General features: G+C 40.2%; 1 protein-coding gene across 1 annotated transcript in view; it reads left to right on the forward strand.

Annotated features, from left to right (window-relative positions):
- The window catches only part of EYS (eyes shut homolog), a 1,631,667-nt gene that overhangs the window by 1,540,490 nt on the left and 71,719 nt on the right, over positions 1–19,458 (forward strand). Inside the window, exon 36 of the mRNA XM_047102761.1 lies at positions 4,422–4,604. Coding sequence (XP_046958717.1) covers positions 4,422–4,604 — 183 coding nt within the window. The remainder of the gene's footprint in view (positions 1–4,421; positions 4,605–19,458) is intronic.

Below are 19,458 nucleotides of genomic sequence, written 5' to 3' on the forward strand. Positions count from 1 at the left end.
TTAGCTCAGATGTGTTTCCTAAAGCCACATGCTTTTCTCATTCTTCACACAAAATTTGGATACTCTTAACTATCCTCATTTTAGAGACAAAGAAACTAAAACAGAGAAGTTAACTTGCTCAAATTTACATAGAAAGTGAGGAAATCCAAAACCGAGTCTGAGCCGGCTGTCTCCAGTGGCCTCTCCTCAAAATGTGAGGTGATATTAGTACCTCATGTGTCACTGCCAGCCAGTGGGCTTCAGGAGGCATCACTGATTGCAGAGTTGAAAGGTGTTCTGCAATCTGAGCTCCATATGTGTCTTCTACCCACCTTCCAGTAGCTCTTCTTGGTCACTTCTATGCATAAAACATTGATAATCCAGATAAAGAACTAACTACAAAATATTTTTTAAAGAACAAAATACAGGGGCACCTGGGTGGCTCAGTCCATTGAGCGTCTGACTTAGGCTCAGGTCATGATCTCACGGTTTGTGAGTTTGAGCCCCACATCAGGCTCTCTGCTGTCAGGGTGGAGCCAACTTGGGATCCTCTGTCCCCCTCTCTCTCTGCCCCTCCTCGACTCGCTCTCTCTCTCTCTCAAAAATAAACATTCTAAAAAGAGAGAAAAATACAGTTGCATTCAAAACAACAATGCATCATTTCTCTGTCCTGATTGGGAATGAGAAAATTTTGCCGTGGCAAATTTTCTAGAAGACAGAAGTTTGTACCTTTCTATTATGGTAATTTTTGCTAAAATGTATTCTGTAACCATAATGTAATATGTTGTGCAAAGATTCTACATTGAGCCTACAACCAAGTGCTATATTATAAAAAAGATTATGACATTCCCCCATCATTGAAGGTTTGTAGAATTTTTAATGACCCTAGGTGATGTTGAGATACATAAGACTTTTCGACTGCCTGAAACATCCCAATCTGCTGTTACTGATTTTGCTCCCTTCTTCCACACACTAAATAATTAATATTTAGCTCAAATCCCAGCATCCCCCTTCCTTTCTCAGGGTCCCAATCTATTGCTGTAACTTTAAAAGAACTGAAAAAAAAATGCAGAAGTTCACATATGGAGACCATGAGGCAACTAGGGATTACAAAAGAAAAAAATTCATTTAATAGCCCTAAAATATTCTCATTACAATCTGTTCAATCTACTGATTTGATGACAACTGACACTTCTAGAAGTCTGATCTGGGAATTTGTGTAATAGAGTAATCAAATTAACCAAATGTTGCCTGGTTGAAGATCATAAAGGGTTTACTTTCAAGAACTGGAAAGAATCATTTGTAAAGTTGAATGCCCTCTTTTTCTAATCTGGGTCCCTCGGTGTTCTCCTGCCTGATCAAGTGTAATGGAGACAGTGCGCATGAGGACACAGGGGACTCTTCACAAGTGGGCTAGACATTCCTTGGCCCCTTCTCCTGATTCCTATTCTTTCCCTTAGAAGCCCTATCTTTTCACAGGCTCAGAGTTGCCACAAGACAAAGCCCCTTGAAGTCAATCACAACTAAGGGTTTAGAGCAACATCTCACCTGCCTAGAGATATGTGGTTCTCTCTGCAGTGCTATTCAGTTGAATGCTACCTCTATAATTTTGTTTTTTAGTAGCCACATTTTTAAAAGTAAAAAGAGGTGAAATTCATTTTAATAATATATTTTATTTAACCCAATATCTAATGCATATAAAATGTTACTAATAAGATATTTCACATTCTTTTCTCCATACTAAGCCCATCTCAGTCAGCTGAGCCACAGCTCAGGTGCACAACAGCCACATGTGATGAGTTGCTACATTATTTGACAGTGTAGCGTTAGACTAAGAAATGCCGGGGGAAGTGACAGATCCATTCCTGTGGGCATGGTTATCCTCAGTCTTCAGTATACATTATACTTCTTTTCAGTATTTGAAATTGTGTCACATTTCTTTTCAGTTGTATGAAATTGTGTCACATTTCTATTCACTGTTCATATAAATATCACACATTCCCTTATTTTTTGAATGACCTGTAAATTTCCTCACATCTACAACTCAGTGTAAGCGTAACTCATTGTTATATTTCTTGGTGTCATCAAAGTCCTAATTTCATTCTTTTTTTTTTAACTTTTGTTAACATTTATTTATTTTTGAAAGAGAGAGAGCATAAGCAGGGGAGGAGGAGCGGAGAGATCGAGAGAGGGAGACACAGAATCCAAAGCAGGGTCCAGGCTCTGAGCTGTCAGCACAGAGCCTGATGCAGGGCTTGAACCCACAATGACCTGAGCTGAAGTCAGGCATTTAACAGACTGAGCCACCCAGGTGTGCCCCTAATTTCATTCTTAACCAAGTTTGGTCCTCCAGCTCTCTCCATCTAATCCAACCTTCACATTGCATCACTAGATGACATTTCTAAAAGGCAACTCTGACCATAGCCCAACCACTTAAAGATTGTAGAGAAAATATCAAGCCCTTCATAATTTGACCCCTGTCTATCTCATTACATTCGCTTCTACTTTTCCTTTTTATACTTCATTCTAAAATTGTATACTCTATGACATGCTGTTTGGGCCTCCCCACCTGGAAACATGCTGTTCTTTCTACCTGAAATGATCTTTCCTTTTTATCTGCCAGGTGAATTGCTTCTTATCACCTTTCAACTCCACTTTCCATCCAGTTCATTTGGATAAATTAATTGACCACACACTAGTTCCTTGGGATTTGAGATCATGCTTTATTATCTTTGTGTTACCAGCATCTAGCACAGCATCTGACAGTGAGGTGCATCTGAGATGTACATCTCTTGATCTAACCTAAATGTACTAAGACTTTAAGTAGACCGAGTTGTAAATTGTTAACAAGAAGAAATTTTTTTTTTAAAAAGTCCTTCCTAAAAAAAACAAAATTCCTCTATTTTAGTATCAAGTGTAGTTGAATTCTATTGTTTTTAATGGCAACATCAAAACTCTGTTAGTTTTGTATCTTGTTTCAATGCCAGTACATTTCATGTCCTTCAACTACTATATATACGATACTACCCCAAAGGAAATCCCGGATAGGAACAGCTTTAATGTCTCTGGAATACAAACTATATATTACTTCATTAGCTAAAAAATAAAGATAAGATGTGATATGTCTCAAATTCTTGCTTCAGATTCTGGTGACTTTTGAGGAAAAATAACATCAGAGACCACGCATCCCAAGGAAGAAACTGATAAGATTTTAGCAAATTCTTATTCGGCTGATTCCACACATTACCCTACTTGAATGGTTACATGAAACAAACAGAAATAAAAGCCTCCAATAAGTAGGATCACTTTCCTGAGGATAGTACAGTTATTTGCTGTTTAAACAATTATAACCAGACATAACAAGCTCTTTTGTTTTAAGCATCACCAGAGTGAGGATATTTCTTAAGGCTTATAAAACTTCTAGTTTTACAACTTCCCGGGAGAGCCAATATCTCTTGAGAAAGGAGCAATATAAGGTAATCAAAATAAGGAGTTCTTCCCTCTATCAAGCTGTCTCAAACTAATAAAAATAAATCCTAGGAACATCTTTTTATCCAGGAATACCATCCCTAACAGACAGGGATCGGGATCAAAAGCCCTTTCCTGTTTCCTATAGTCCTCTCGGAGAGGGGCAATAAAAACCAGTTGGGACTATTTACAAACAAAACAGCAATAAAAGAGCAAAGTTGGAGACAAGAAGATTAGAGGCAGGACGAAAAGAGCCTAGCTGGTTAGCAGTACCTCTCAATTAAATTGTTTTGTCCACACTGGCTCTTGAACTTCGTTTTTAACCATTTCCTGTTTCTACTAAATCTCCCTACAGTTTCAGTCCTACTGAAGTCTATGCTTTCATTTTGTAACAAGCATCTTAACAGAGTAAGAATAAACATATTTTTTTAAACAAAGATTTCTACTTAAAAGTTTTGGTCATTAACAATATGGTGATGGAAACTGATCTGTTTCCTGCCCATCTCTTGCCTTTCCCACCCCGACGTATGGCATTGTCTCTTCCAGAAGTGCAGGATTAGAAAAGCACAGTTTGTGTCAAGCTGTGAATTCCTGTTTAAGTCATAGCCAGTGTTTGAATGCCAAATCATATTTACAAAGCACCTTGGCAAATACTTTGGCTGCTGCTGATCTTTCTTATTTCTAAAATTACCCTACAATATAGGGCTTTGCTTTTTAAGTAAATACTTCATTATGTAGGAAGGCAATGCAAGGGAAAGGGTTATATACAGGATCTCAAAACACTGCACTTTCTTTGTTCTGGTTTTGAAATTCCCCATTGAGTCATTTAGTTGCTCAATGCTGAAGGGCACTTAAGTCTCATTAATGTGATAGTAAACAGCCTATCCGGCCAGATGCATCAGCAAAACATTGCCCTCCTTTTACAAGTACATGTGCAGGTTTATTTTAACTATTTGGTTTGGGTTTTTCCACAGCTGTTAATATTACTCAGCCCAGGTTCAGTGGCACAGATGCCTTTGGATACACTTCATTCCTGGCTTATTCACGGATCCCAGACATCGGCTTCGATTATGAATTCCACTTGAAGTTTCAGCTGGCAAATAATCACTCAGCACTGCAAAATAACTTAATATTTTTCACTGGACAGAAGGGCCATGGTAAGATTAATTGAACCCTCTAGGACTTGCTTAGCTCCTTTCAGAATACGAAATTCTTCGTGGATACCCTAATTGGCTGTGGATAAAGGAGACATTTGCCTAAATGCAGTCTCCTCATGTTTTCTGCCTCGAGCAGTTTCCTTGTAGTCCAGTGTTCCGAAGTTCCCTGACCCTTTCTGAAGCCCTCTTCACACCAGGGCTACTTCTTATAATCAAGGGCAAGAATTCCTACAGGCAAACATGAGGGTAGAGATGGTGAGTAAGTCATGTGAGAGGTGAGCTTATTGATTTGTCCTTTCCTGTGTCTTCCTTTTCCATACATAAGGAGAGAAGGGCATTGCCCAACAAGAATATCATTTCACCATGTGTTGTAAAATGGGAATGGTTGCCTTCAAAGGAAACCGTTCCAAATTAAAGAAGTAAGCAATTAACAAAGTGCTCGGCCTGTAATAAAGTAATCCATTGCCCTAGAATTGGTGGGAAATCAACTTGTAAGTTAAATTTGTCTGTCTCAAGTAGAAACAAATAGAAATAAGTTATGCATGTGTGGGATCAAGGAAAAGCACATATATTTTACTCCCAAGTCAGCAGCTGACTAGTTAAGCAATTAAGCACCTACCTTCTCCGAGTTCAGTATTCTCATCTGTGAAATCAACATACTACACCAGAAAAAGACCTCTCTCTGAACCATTTTTTCTATTTTGCTAGGGTAAATAACATATTCTGTTCTCTTTTTTTTTTCTAATGTTTATTTTTGAGAGAGAGAATGGGGAAGGGGCAGAGAGAGGGAGACAGAGAATCTGAAGTGGGCTCCACACTGACAGCAGAGAGCCCAACATGCAGCTCAAACCCACAAACCCTTGAGATCATGACCTGAGCCGAAGTCGGATGCTCAACCAACTGAGCTACTTAAGTGCTCTCATATTCTGTTGTTTTCAATTCATTCAGTGACTGTCTCTAATGCTGAAAATCGGGCTCTGTGTTAGCACATGGCTGAAAAGAGCCCACACTCCAAGTGAAGGGTGGTGTGTCCGCCTCCAGCCACTTCTGGAAGGATGCAGCGGGGGCTCTCTATCACGTGAAGTGCTATTCATTCCACCTCCAAAGTCTGTTTGAATCTCTTCTCCACCTCTACTGCCAAACTGTATGACCTCCTCCAAACTAGTCCCCCCACCACGTCTCCTGCCTGTAGTCCATTCTCCAAGTTGCACCAAGAGTTACTTTTTTAAAAACCTTGGTTAGGGGCGCCTGGGTGGCGCAGTCGGCTAAGCGTCCGACTTCAGCCAGGTCACGATCTCGCGGTCCGGGAGTTCGAGCCCCGCGTCGGGCTCTGGGCTGATGGCTCAGAGCCTGGAGCCTGTTTCCGATTCTGTGTCTCCCTCTCTCTCTGCCCCTCCCCCGTTCATGCTCTGTCTCTCTCTGTCCCAAAAATAAATAAACGTTGAAAAAAAAATTAAAAAAAAATAAAAATAAAAACCTTGGTTAAAACCCACCTGTGACTTTCCACTGTACTTAAAATGCAGTCTAGACCTCCTTACCCTGTTCTCAGAGAGTAGGACCAGACCCGTGTCTCTGTCTCCAACCTCAAGCTCTCTCCGTCTCTTCGCTCGTCTCCTGCAGATCTTCTCCCAGAACCTGAACTACCAAGTGCTTGCCTGTCTCAGAGATGTTGTGCAGGCTCTTTCCTCTGCCTTGACAGGAGATGGCTCTGAGCAGCCTGTGGGGCCTGGATGTGTAGACTTGGATCCAGTCTCCACCACTTACAAATTATGTGTCAAGTTCCTTAATGTCTCTGTGCCTCAGTTTCTTCACTTTTCAAATGGGTTTAGTAATGGCACATTCTCCAGTGGAGTTGTGAGGCTTAACATAGTTGATATAAGAAAAGTTTTTAAAATAGAATTGGACTCAGTAAACATGACAGCTTCCATTTTCTCAGGGAGGCCTTCCCCAGCCATCTTCAGAACAGAGATTATCACACGGCATCCAAGTTATCCTGTACCCCAGCTTCTTGTGTATTTTCTTCAAAGTCTATGCCTTAATTTATAATTCTTTAATCTATTTTTGTATAGTTTATTTTTGTCAGTCTCCACTACTAGAATGGGAGCTCTATGTGGACAGAGACAAGACAATCCTCAACTTTATATACCCACACTTAGCACACTGGCTAACACACGAGCAGTATTGAATAAATGAATAGAAGACCCACCATAAAAACAGATAATTGTATGATATGTAAGACAACAATACAGTTGCACAAAGGTTTTAAAAAGTAACCATTCTTGGGGGCTTCCAGTTCAGATGCCATCTTCTGCATTAGGATTTCCCCAATGGCTACCCTTCTCCCACCCCTTCCATCCATCTCCCCTGCCTCTGAGCATTGATAGCCTGCCCTACATTTAGAGCACAGACCCTTTATTACAAACTTTGGTTTACTAAATTTCTCTTCTCGTTCATAAAAATGGTGTCCCGTTATCACTACATCACCCATAAAGCCTCTTAGGTGGTTTTAATAAATATCTGTTGAATGACTGCTAGAAGGCAGGGAGGAAGAAAGGGAAATAAGAAGGAGTTTTTACCCCTCTTTATTCCATACATCCTTCATCACATGTTTATCAATTATATCCTCTTAATTGGCACCTCCTCACCTCCCTCCCCCCCAAAAAAATACTGGCAGATGAAAAATTCAAATGAACAGGGAAGACCCTGGGTCTGTCTCATTTTAAAAACAAATCTTCTAAATCCTGAAAGATGCAAAGGGAGAACCAAGTAAAGAATAAACACTGGGTCCATGAAAATGCTCCCACCAAGTAACTCTTCAGTACTCTTCTACAGAGATTCCTTTAAAATTCTCAAAAAAAAAAAAACAAAAACAAAAACAAACAAACAAAAAAAAACAGACAAAGCAATGTTTTGGCCACAGCATTTGTAAATTGTGGAAGCTTTCATATGACATTTTTTTGGTCTTCTGTAGTCATCTACTTTACATGTAAGGACCTGAATGTTCACTCTGTGCTTGCATTTTTAGGTTTATAGAAAGGCTAAATAAAGGCTAGATAATAGGTAGATATATTGTGGAGCTCTATCTTCTAAGGAGTGAAAATGAGGATTCTGAAATATGCAATTCCGCACTGGACCACGTGAGGGAGCAAGAACACCAGCTTAAAAAATGAAAGTAGCACTAAAGAGCTTTTTTTAAGGCCATGTTTCTCTAAGTAGGACCTCTTCACGCCTGTGTCAGAATCACATGAGGGTGTTTGTTAAAATACTAATTCTCAAACCCTCTTGAATCAAAAGATAGAATTTTATCAAGCACATTAAGTGCTTTTTATGTAACTAATATTTGAGAGCAACTACTCAAAACCTGTAGGGACCAGCTAAATTAGACCATATATGGAGAATGACTAAGATAAGTCATTATTGCTCATTATGTCATATGTTGGGATGATTCATCATTATGTTGCATAAAGTTATTAATTAAAGAAAGACACATTACTTTAAAACATAATTATTGGATGCTTGGGTGGCTCAGTCGTTTAAGCATCCGGCTCTTGGTTTTGCTCAGGCCATGATATCACAGTTCGTGAGATTGAGCCCCGTGTAGGGCTCTACACTGACAGCACAGAGCCTGCTTGGAATTCTCTCTCTCCTTCTGTCTCTGCCCCTCCCCTGCTTGCTTTCTCTCTCTCAAAAATAAACAAATAAACTTAAAAAAACAATTACTATGATTACTATTAATACTATTTGCAATTGTCTATTCTGTATAAGAGACTATGGTCTAAGTCATTGTTTTTAACAGTATTATGTCCACATTTAGGTATTTTTCTTATTTAGTAACATCAATCTCTGACCTGCTTTTTGGTTGTTACTACTAAAATCACCATTTTGTATGCTGCCTTTATCTTTCTCAGGTTCAAAGATGCACAGAGCCACAGAGTGTATATAAAGGAAATGTAAACCAACCTGTAATCTCTGACACATCCACACAAAAAGGCAAAGGACCTTCATTTCCCAACACTGATGATATTCCTCCCTGAGTTCTCCAAAGCTGAGCACTGATTTTGCCAGACTTCATTCTCATTGAATTCTCTGGACAAATTACCCTGTCAAACATTTCAGCTTGAAAATGCCTCACTCAACTTGTGATTCTAACCTAACCTAACTCTATTCCTATGTTTCTGCAGTCATATTTGTCATTTCTCTTATTAGCTCTTCTTCCTTCCATACCCCCCACTCCCTTATAATGTATGTCTTATAGTTTGGCTCTTCTGGAAACCACCAACATGCCCCACAGTGGCCAACAGGTGAATACATTGTCTTCCCCTCCTGTATCTCTTCGGTTGGCAACTGCCATAGTAAACAGTCTGCTTCAACTAGAAACCCAGGAACCATCTGGATTTCTCCCTTTAATTCATTTTGACAAATATTTGCTGAGAGCCTAGATGAGGCATTCTTCTAGGTGCTGGAGATACACTTAGTAATAAGACAGGAAAGGTCCTTATCTTTACATTTTGTCTCCCCTGTTCCATCAAACACTAAAGTCTGTCCATTTTACCTCCCATTTGCTGCTTTTTGTATTCTCTCCTTCTTTATTCTTTCTTCTCCTCATTGTGCTTAGTCTATCACAGACTGTTGCAACAGCAATAACCTTCTTCCCAGTCTCCCTGCCCAGTCATGCCCATCCTCCTTCCTCTCTATTCCCCGCCTGCTACCGGGGATTGTTCTCACATTCAGATCCAAACTGATCTTGCTTAATCACCATGCTTCTTCACAATGTACCAGCTAAGATCCTTTGCATAATATGCACAGACGTTTATCCAGCCCCTGTCTATTTGCACAATCTCATTTTCCCTCATTCCACCCTGCACCCAGCAGTAGTAGGTACATGTGTACATTCTGCATCATGTCATTGTGTCCTCCATGTGTGAGCTTTTGACCAGGCCGTTCCACCTTCCTGGGCCGTCCACACTTCATTTTCATGCCTCTAAAACACTTCTATCCTTTAAGCCTCAGCTCAAAAGATCACTCTTCTTTGAAGTCTTTAACCCTTCCAGGAAAATTTAAGAATTGATGTCACTGCAGTTTGCTGGTAATGATTATCCTATCTTATTTTAACTGTCTGGATCTCTTTGGGAACCAGAACAGTGGCTTCTCTTTTTTATACCAAGGATGGCTGTCACATACAGACACTCATTACAGTTTTTGAAAGAATAAATGCAAAAATCCATGGTCCCTGTTACACCAAAACTTATAGTCGATTCAGGGAGTCACAACAGACGTACTTAAAATTTGTTAACCAACAATACTAAATCAGAGTTAAGAAACCACGTCTGGTATACACAGCATCCATCACAGAGTCTGAAACACAGCCATCACTGAATGAAGAGAGGTACATAACTGATACAAAAGATGGAATTTAGAAAGTAGAACTCTGGTTCAAGTAGACCAGTCAGAAAAATCTGTTCCCATTGGTGTGTTTCTTATTCTGTGCCCTCCATTTCTTTCTTTTTTTAATGTTTATTTTTGAGAGAGAGAGAGAGACAGAGAGAGAGAGAGAGAGAGTGAGCATGAGTGGGGAGGGGCAGAGAGAGAGGGAAACACAGAATCTGAAGCAGCCTCCAGGCTCTGAGCTGTCAGCACAGAGCCCAACACAGGGCTCAAACCCACGAACCGTGAGATCACAACCTGAGTCAAAGTCGGAGGCTTAACTGTTTAAGCCACCCAGGCACCCCTGTACCTTCCATTTCAACCAATCCCCTACAAATAGTGCTGGAGCAGCCCCACTGGCTGGCATCCCTAGGTCTGTTCTCTTCCAGCCTGAGCCGAGCTAGTCCCCAGCTCAGCACTCTATGTAAGCGGCCAGTTTCTTCCATCTGAGGTCCATCACCCCCTCTCACCCTACCTTCACAGCTTCCTTTGCCTGGAATGCCCAGCACAGTTCTCTCTACCTTTTCCAATACTGTGCAACATCCTCTGATGAATTTGGGTCTCCTTATAGCCTATCCACACAGAGCCTATATAGAATTTGTAGTTTATATCCCATGATAATTATGCCTTGCCATTCATAATCACTACTCCAAATCATATGAAGCTACCATATTCATAAATCAAAAACATTAGAATAGTGGCAATTTCGTAATCTTAATCTTGTCCATCAGCAAGATTAATCTTAAATTCCTTTTGGACAATCCATGTCTTTAATATCTTTTGAATCCTCAACTGTATCATTCACATGATTGTACTGTGTGAGAAATCAATAATTACGTGCTTATTGATTCTCCCACTAACTGAAAGACTCTCTGAAGACAGACTCTATCCTGGTCAGTTTGTAATACTGTATATCAAGATTGATGTGGATTGTAGTGAAGAAGGTAGGACCTAAATAAAGGGTGGAAGGGGCCCACCTGTCTCTCTTCACCTCCTTGAAATGCAAGATAAAATCTTAACATTAGCCTATATTTCAAAGGTATCATACAGTGGTAGAATTTTTCAGAACACAAATATTTAACTCCCTGGATATTTGATCTATGTACCTAAGTGCTTTGTGTGCATAGCTTTATGTCAGTCCCTGGCATGTAGGTCTTCTATGCTGCAGTAATTAACTATGAAAGGTTACCTTATATTTCATGCCAACTAATTTCTTATTTACTTCAAGCCCTTGGTTATTAACTGTAACAGAAATAAGAGCACATAAATATTGCTTGATGTTTTTCTGGGGGGAAAAATGAAATGAATGTCATCTACGGGAGAGAAAAAGAAAAATGAAAGGGGGAGTGTCACAAAATCTAATCAGCTCAGCCTGTTTTTTATAGAGCCTTGATTCAGATCGGGCAGAAGGAAGATGCCTGATGAATGAGAGAGCAGGTTGTAGCCAATTCCTTAATGTTACACATCTCCCAACTCCATAGTACTGAGGCATCTTGTAACACGACTGACAGTGTATGCTCATCTCCGATATTTTTTACTATAGAAAAATGTTCATTATTTTCCTCTGTAATCACATCATAGTGACTAGAAATTGTGAGAATTTCTTCCTGACAACCTCAAACTATCAAATCTTAACTTTCATGAAATTAAATATCCTGGACCATAATGTCAACATTGTCTAGGTTATTACATATTTGAGTTCTTAAGACTGTCCAAAAAAACACATTAAACTAATTCCCTTTACTGACTTAGAAATACATGAAAATTGTCACATTTGACCAGTGCTTAAACGGCATTGAAAATGACAAAAATATGTAGATCCTTGCAAATCCCCCCTTTATATATATGTGTATATATATATGTATATACATAATGGAAAGGAATGTTTGTTTAAGCATAGTTCAATGGAGGTAACCTTGATATAGAAGAACATCCAGAGGGCAAAAAAAGAGGAGGGGCCAAGTGCAAATCAGTCACCTATAAGCCCACATCTTCACTGTTTGTTCTACACTTCCAAGAAGCAAACACCTTATGGAAATTCAAGTCTACCCACAAACTGGTGTTTACATCCTTTATTTTCATGTTCTGACAGCAAACAGCAAGAGAGATCCAGACTTCCCACTTTTTCTAGTCTCAGGTCTTTTTATTCAAAACACAGAAAAATATGTGCCATATGTAGCCTCAGGATATGCATTTTATCACATTTTCATGTACTCTGAGCACAGCGTTGCATTTGTTGTTACTATCATCCTGACCTCACTGTCTGTTCACCAGCACTGCTGGAAGCCAGGACAGCATCCTGATTTGGCCACAAACAGTAGCCAGTTTACATTGCCCACATTTTATTTATTTTTTTTTAATTTTTTTTCAATGTTTTTATTTATTTTTGGGACAGAGAGAGACAGAGCATGAACGGGGGAGGTGCAGAGAGAGAGGGAGACACAGAATCGGAAACAGGCTCCAGGCTCCGAGCCATCAGCCCCGAGCCTGACGCGGGGCTCGAACTCACGGACCGCGAGATCGTGACCTGGCTGAAGTCGGACGCTTAACCGACTGCGCCACCCAGGCGCCCCACATTGCCCACATTTTAATCATCTAATCCCCTAAAGTAGAAACTACGTGGTCTCCATTGTACACAATAGCTAACAAAGAAGCATCGTGGACATGGCTATCAGAAAGCATGGTTCTGATGCTTTATAAATGCTAGAATATCCTTACTTTAATGGCCATATCAACAGAACAGGAAGCTAAGAGTTTGCCACCATAAAGCTGTACCGTACCGATCTTAAGATAAACCGAGAATGTGTGTTCCAGTCACATCCTAATTGTAGTTTAGCACTCACTAAAGCAGACACTGTCACTGAATATGGAGTAAAAATGGCTTGAAGGTCTAGAATCTTCCACTACTCAATGTGAATTGTTCCAATAGGTGACACTTTCATTCTTTTGAGTCTTATTTCTCACATATCAGCCTAGATACATTTTTTGCTTTGCATCACATTAGCTTCAATTCTAATTTCATAAGCTTCTTCCATTTTTTTTCCTAAAATCAATCCTACCCAATCTAACTCTTCATTCATATCTAATTTAGCTTCTCCGAAACCTGAAGATACATGCTCATGACCATGTGAACAGTCCACCAAAGCTTTGTTAAGTTTGTCTTGGTGTCTCTGTGTCAGCACCATTGTGCACCAATGTCAAGAATATTTTATTAAAAAGCAGCTTCCTTCTTTCAGAAATCTAAAAGCTTTACAGGCCCTGGAATAATAGTCAAATATGCTCACAAAGCATCTGTACCGAAGGTCTGGCTTCTCAGAGGGAACTCCCACAGGAATCAGGAACTGTTCACCAAGCAGGGTTCACTGGAACAGAAGGAAACAGAATCATCTTGGTGGCTCCTCTCCCATCTCTTCTTTCACTCAGAACAGGAAAGGAAGAAGGGAGAGGAGAAATCCACTTGTCACTTACAATTTCTGAGTCCATTTGCAAAGATCTTATAAAAAACTTTAAGTCATTACTAGAGACAATCCTGTGTTAGTATTATCATCGCCATTTTTTTGAAAGAGAGAGACAAGAGGAAATGAGTAGCCAGAGGTTCAATTAGCAAGGAGCCCAAGATTAAACTCTCCTGCCCTTGTGATACCTGGGGCACTTCTTACTTCTGTGGGTTCCAAGTACATTACCATTAGATTTAGTACATGATAATACTTCACCATATTGGAAGAATAGTTTGAAGAAAGAACAAATCACAATCACTCTTTCTCTAATAATAAATCAAAATTTCATCATAAATGACATACTTCAGAAAGTTTTTTTTCTGTTGGAATTAAAATATTGTTTGACATCTGAACAAGAATTCTCATCCTTCTGTGACATTAAAAGTCTCAATGGTAACCTTTAGGTTAACTGGTGAGCACCGAAATATGCAGGGATTTTACAGCACTGTCTCTATAAATGTTTTAGACTCCCAATATGCGCCCTCAGAAGAACCAAGGAACAGCCCAAGAATCCGAGGAACAACCCTCCCACAGTGCTGAACCTTCACCAGGGCACCTGAGAGTGAGCTTCTGCCTCTTCCCAGGGTCTAATTTCTGGGGTATCCTTCTAAGCAGACCAAGTGAGAGCACATGCTCATGCAGATCTATGATTTACAACAGACAGTGACTGACCAGAATCAGCAGAAGAAACAACAGGACAGGTGCTCCCAGCAATTCTCTCCAATGCATAGGCTTCAGTTGGTTCTTTTATACATGAGTCTTGTTCCTCCTTTTAAGGACTTTGTTGGTGAATCAATAGTTCCAACCACTAGCTACTCTTCTTCAGGTCTTCCTTCAAGGTGAAGTTGATTAGCCCAACTCTAATAACTGTTACTGTTACTTAATCTACATGTTTTTTCTCATTAAAATTCCATTACAATTTACCATATGGTGTGTAGGAGTGCTACAAACTTCTGCCTATTTTCTCTCTGTTTTTGTCCCTCTCTTTTTCCTCCAGATTAAAGTGACCTGTATTTCTCCTGAGCTTACTATCTGAAACATTTGATACCCTTCCTTTCTCCTATATAATAAATTTCCCCTTCCTGCCCATATTTTCCAGTTAATCAGAGGCTGTACTGGTATGCTCCAGCCATGTTGGAGAACTGCTGATATAAATAGTAAAACCTTTAGGTTTAAAAACAAGCTACAAACAGACAAATCCAGTAAAATTCAACCTCTTTGATCTTTCCTTCCAGAATATCCATGGCAGCATCCTTCACCTTGTTTCCATTTTTTTTAAATTGAAGTATATTGGATACACAATGTACATTAGTTTCAGATGTGCAACATAGTGACTCATACAATTCATAGGATTCATACGTTATGGTACGTCCACAAGTGTAGATGCCATCTGTCACCATACAACGCTATTACAAAACCATTGACTGTATTCCCTACACTGTACCTTACATCCTGATGACTTATTCATCCCATAACCGCAAGCCTGTACCTCCCACTCCCCTTCACCCATCTTTCCCATCTCCCCATTTACTCCCCACTTACTCCCTGATGTATATATCAATGGACACCTCCATATCGTGACTATTGTAAATAGTGATTCAGTAAACCTGGGGTGTATGTATCTTTTCGAATTAGTGTTTTCATTTTCTTTGGATAAATACCCACTAGTGGAATTACTGGGTTTTATGGTATTTCTATTTTTAATTTTTTGAGGAAACTCCACACTGTTTTTCACAGTGGTTGCACCAATTTATATCCCACCAACAGTGCACAAGCATTCCTTTGTTTCCATTTTTCATCATTGTTACCCTGGCTACCATCCCTCTCTTCACTTAGACTAAGTCCTTGCTTCTGTTGCTAAGTCACTATTCTCTGTCCATTATGAGGCTGGATGCTCTTCTGACCAGTGTCTCATCTTCTTTCCCCATGACATTTCTTATAAGCAATACTATGAGTTGTTATAATGCTTAATATGGCTCACCACAATATACCCACTTCAAAGCCCTCTGCTTAACAATATTTGTGGAATTGAGTTATGACTCTTCTTTCTAGCCAATGAGAGACCACGTTTGTTTGGTTTGGGTTTTTTTTTTTTTTCCTGTACGTTCTAAAAGGATTTTTATTCACTTCCTAGATCTTGTTATTCTTAACTACTATTCATCCAAAGTCTTCTCCTCTTGTTTCCTTCCTCCCCTTTATCACTTGCAAAACATAATCTCGCTAAATCCTTCCTTCTTAGCACCAGCTCCTGAGTAATATCCAACAAATATCCCTTGCTTTGTCTGAAATCTTCTTCCTAAGCCTGGTTTCATTAAGATTCACTAGCTTTGTGTTGTGCATGCCAAGTGAGCTCAGTTCCAATTCTTTTCATGAAGAAACTCACTGTGTCGATCACTAAAAATCTCTATCTAATAGTATCAATGCCAAATATCATCTGTAACTTGGTGAATTGGCAAATGTAAAAATAGAAATTGCCCATATATTCTTCAAAGCTACTCAGAGAATAATGTCATAAAGGAACACTTAAATTTGAGGATGCAATTAGTGGTGGTTGTTTGAAATATGTCATTGTTTATATTATGTGCTTGAAGGCAAGAAATTTTCACTTCACTAAGTTACAGGAAAGTGACATAAGACATATAAATGGACGCTAACAAACCATACCTTTAGGTCACTTCACTTCACCTCCATTGTTGACCCTCCAAAAAATTGTAATTAGATCAGAGTAATGGACTGAGGCAATCAGGGCTATAGCTTTAGGAAGAAGAAAAAAGAAAAATTCTACTGTTTTCCCTTTGGGGTCACGGACCAGGAACCAGGAGTCCTGCTTCCCAGGCTTTGTATTAATGAAGCAGCAGAAGAAAATGGGATACACAAAGCCAAGATCAGGAAATAGTCAAGGGGAAAAGAAAAAAACCTGAATCTATTGAGAAGTTACTATGTGCTAGGTTGGCACTGTGCTGATACCTACACATTAAATATCACTGAATCCTTAGAAAACTCCTAAGAGATAATTATTATTCCTTTTATTCCTCAGAGAGGAACATTCAGGAAGGGTTAGTGATGGGCAGAGCTCCAGCCAGACACATACTTCTCTTTCTCTGCTACGCGGACAATGGTTAAGAGCACCACTTAGCAGCTATGTGACCTTTAAGGATCCACGTGTGCATCAGCGTCACCCCACAAACCCCAAGGCAGATCTGCCCCCACAAGTCTCAACGTCTCATCTACCTAAAAAAGCCTCCCAACAGCCTCAGATGCACGGTCAATCTTGTTTTCATTTCTCTTCTTTCCCAGTTTGTTTTATGAAGGCAACAAAGGGCCCCCTCAGGCAAGGCTGTGTAATTTGTGGGGCCCATTGGAGAATGAATATTCAGGGTCCCTTGTTGAAAAAGCAAAGAAAAAATGCCATTAAAAGGTAATTAAAGGGGTACCTAGGTGGTTTAGTTGAGCGTCCAATTCTTGATTTCAGCTCAGATCCTGATCTCACAGTTTGTGAGTTCCAGTCCCACATCATGCTCTGCACTATTAAGTGCTTGGGATTCTCTCTTCCTCTCTGCCCCAACCTCTCTCTCTCTCTCTTTCTCTCTCTCTCTCTCTCTCTCAAAATAAATAAACTTAAAAAAAAGGTAATGAAAGCACTTCTTTACCTCAGTGGTCTCTCAACCTTTATGGTGTCTTTTAGTTGCTATTTATGTCAGTTTAAAATGCAAATATAAAACCATGTAACTCATATGCAGAATCACCAAAATTATGCAGTTGGCATTTTAGAGCTTATGCCTGCATGTATATTTCTTTCTTGCCGGAACTCTAGAGAAGCTGCACAAAATTAAGTCAATTGTCTTTATTTCACTTCTTGATACACCCACATTCTGTCCACACTCTTTCCCCTCAGCCTCCTGGTGTGTGAGGAAAGACTGAAAAGAAAGGTATCTATGGGCTTCCCTCTCTCTCCTGTTCCTTTGATGTCACCATTTTCAGTGTAAGTGATTAGCCAATGCAGAGAAGTAATGAAAATAAGAAAGGAAGGCTAAGCTCCTTGGTCTTTCAAGTTTCTGAGATCACCATTGCCTTTCCATGCTGGAAGCAAGTTGTGGTTCAGGCTGTGTACATAATGTCTTGGTGGGTCAGCAGCATCCCTACTCAGTCTTTAGAAGCAACACACTTACCTTGTTACTCATTTTGAGTCTCACTGAACTCCCAGTATTGGGGGGATTCTGTTTACAAACACTACATGTGAATGGGGTGGCAAGAAACAACAAACATGCATTTGCATGTATGTAATGCCTCTGTTTCCACTCATGCTTTGTTGTCACATGGACCTAACCTTCAGCTCAAAGATTTTCAAAAAGTGACAACAGAGCATTAAAACAAACATGAGGCCCTTCTGAACACAAAGCCCAATGTGACAGATGGGTCATGTGGCGTGGCCCTCCTAGAGTTATTAATATTAGTCAGGCTTCATAAACAGATGGAAAGGCTGTTAAAAATACACACACACACACACACACACACACACACACTCACACACACACACTTCCAGGACTTAGCACCAAAGATTCTCACACAGGGGCATAAGGTAAGTCTAGAATCTATTTCTGGGTTCTTTTAAGTTTATTTATTTATTTTGAGAGAGAGAGAGAGAGAGAGAGAGAGAGCATGAGCAGGGGAGGGGCAGAGAGAGAGGGAGCCCAACGCAAGGCTCAAACTCACAAACCAAGAGATCATGACCTGAGCCTAAATCAAAAGTCAAACACTTAACTGACTGAGCCACCCAGACATCCCTAGAATCTATTTCTGATGAGCTCCTTGAGTGATTGTGATGGACTTCCAGGTTTGCAAAAAATCACCCTAGAGCACTTCCAACTCCCTAAATAACGTTCACCTTCCAGGCACCAGCAATGGTAGTTAGCTGCTTTCCTTTCTCTTACCTACACCATTACCCACCATCAGGGATTACAATTGAGGAAAGGTCCAAAGGGGAAGATGTGTCAGAGAAAAGGAAAACAACCCTGATGGCCCCATCGTATGTAAATAAGATGCTATCATCTGCTTGACAGTTTGATTAACTCCCTGGCTACACTTCTCCCTACCTGTTGGGGCACCCCTACTTGTATTCCCTGGGACATGGCTGTTCGCATAATGGCTGCCCCCATGCTGCTCCTCCTCTGATCTCCATGGCACAGGAGAAAATTTTCCCATCTCCTCCCAGCCAGGCTGTGAGGACCTGGAGGGTCATGTTGTACCTGGCATGATAGAGGCTTTCCATGACTCGAGGAAGAAGAATGGCAACAAGACAGAAAAAAGAGAAGGATATGGCTGAAATAAATTACGCTCCTACCACCAGTTCCATTGGCAAAATACCGTCTCCCGCCCAAAAATCTGAACAATTGAAAAGACAATTCAGATGCCCACTAGAATGCCTCAAAAAGATCCCTATTCACAGCCCACAGAAAAGTCTCTTACAATTCTGTCTTCAGCCTTCTTTCCCTGTGTCTTCTAAAGTCCAACTGCTGCCTGAAAGATTTCTCCAATCTCTAATTGTGGTTTTTCTCCAATTTCTGCCTTACTGCCTTCCTGAATCTGTTTTCTCCTGGGACTTCTTCCTATTTTAAATCTATAACCCAGCTAGCCCAGTGCAACATTGCAGGTGGGAAGAAGTCACCTGAGAGAGGGAAAATGAGATTTGCTGAGTTCCCAGCATGTTTAGGCAATGATATGGCACTTAACACAGTGACTCTCAACCCTGGCTGCAATGTTATACTCACCTAAGGAGCTCCCCAAAATAACCCAGCTCAGGGCCCATGGCAGACTCATTAGAAAAGCACAGGTAGAGTTCAAGTACCTCTAAATAATATTTCTGTCTTCCACTTTCCAGTGCCTTTGGAAACCTATCTCCCTAGGCTATCTGGAAACCCACACCCCTGCAGATC

The sequence above is a fragment of the Lynx rufus genome, unplaced genomic scaffold (genome assembly GCF_022079265.1).
Source record: "Lynx rufus isolate CCGP_SWC_20201006 ecotype Redwood Valley unplaced genomic scaffold, mLynRuf1.p SCAF_6, whole genome shotgun sequence".
NCBI lineage: Eukaryota > Metazoa > Chordata > Mammalia > Carnivora > Felidae > Lynx > Lynx rufus.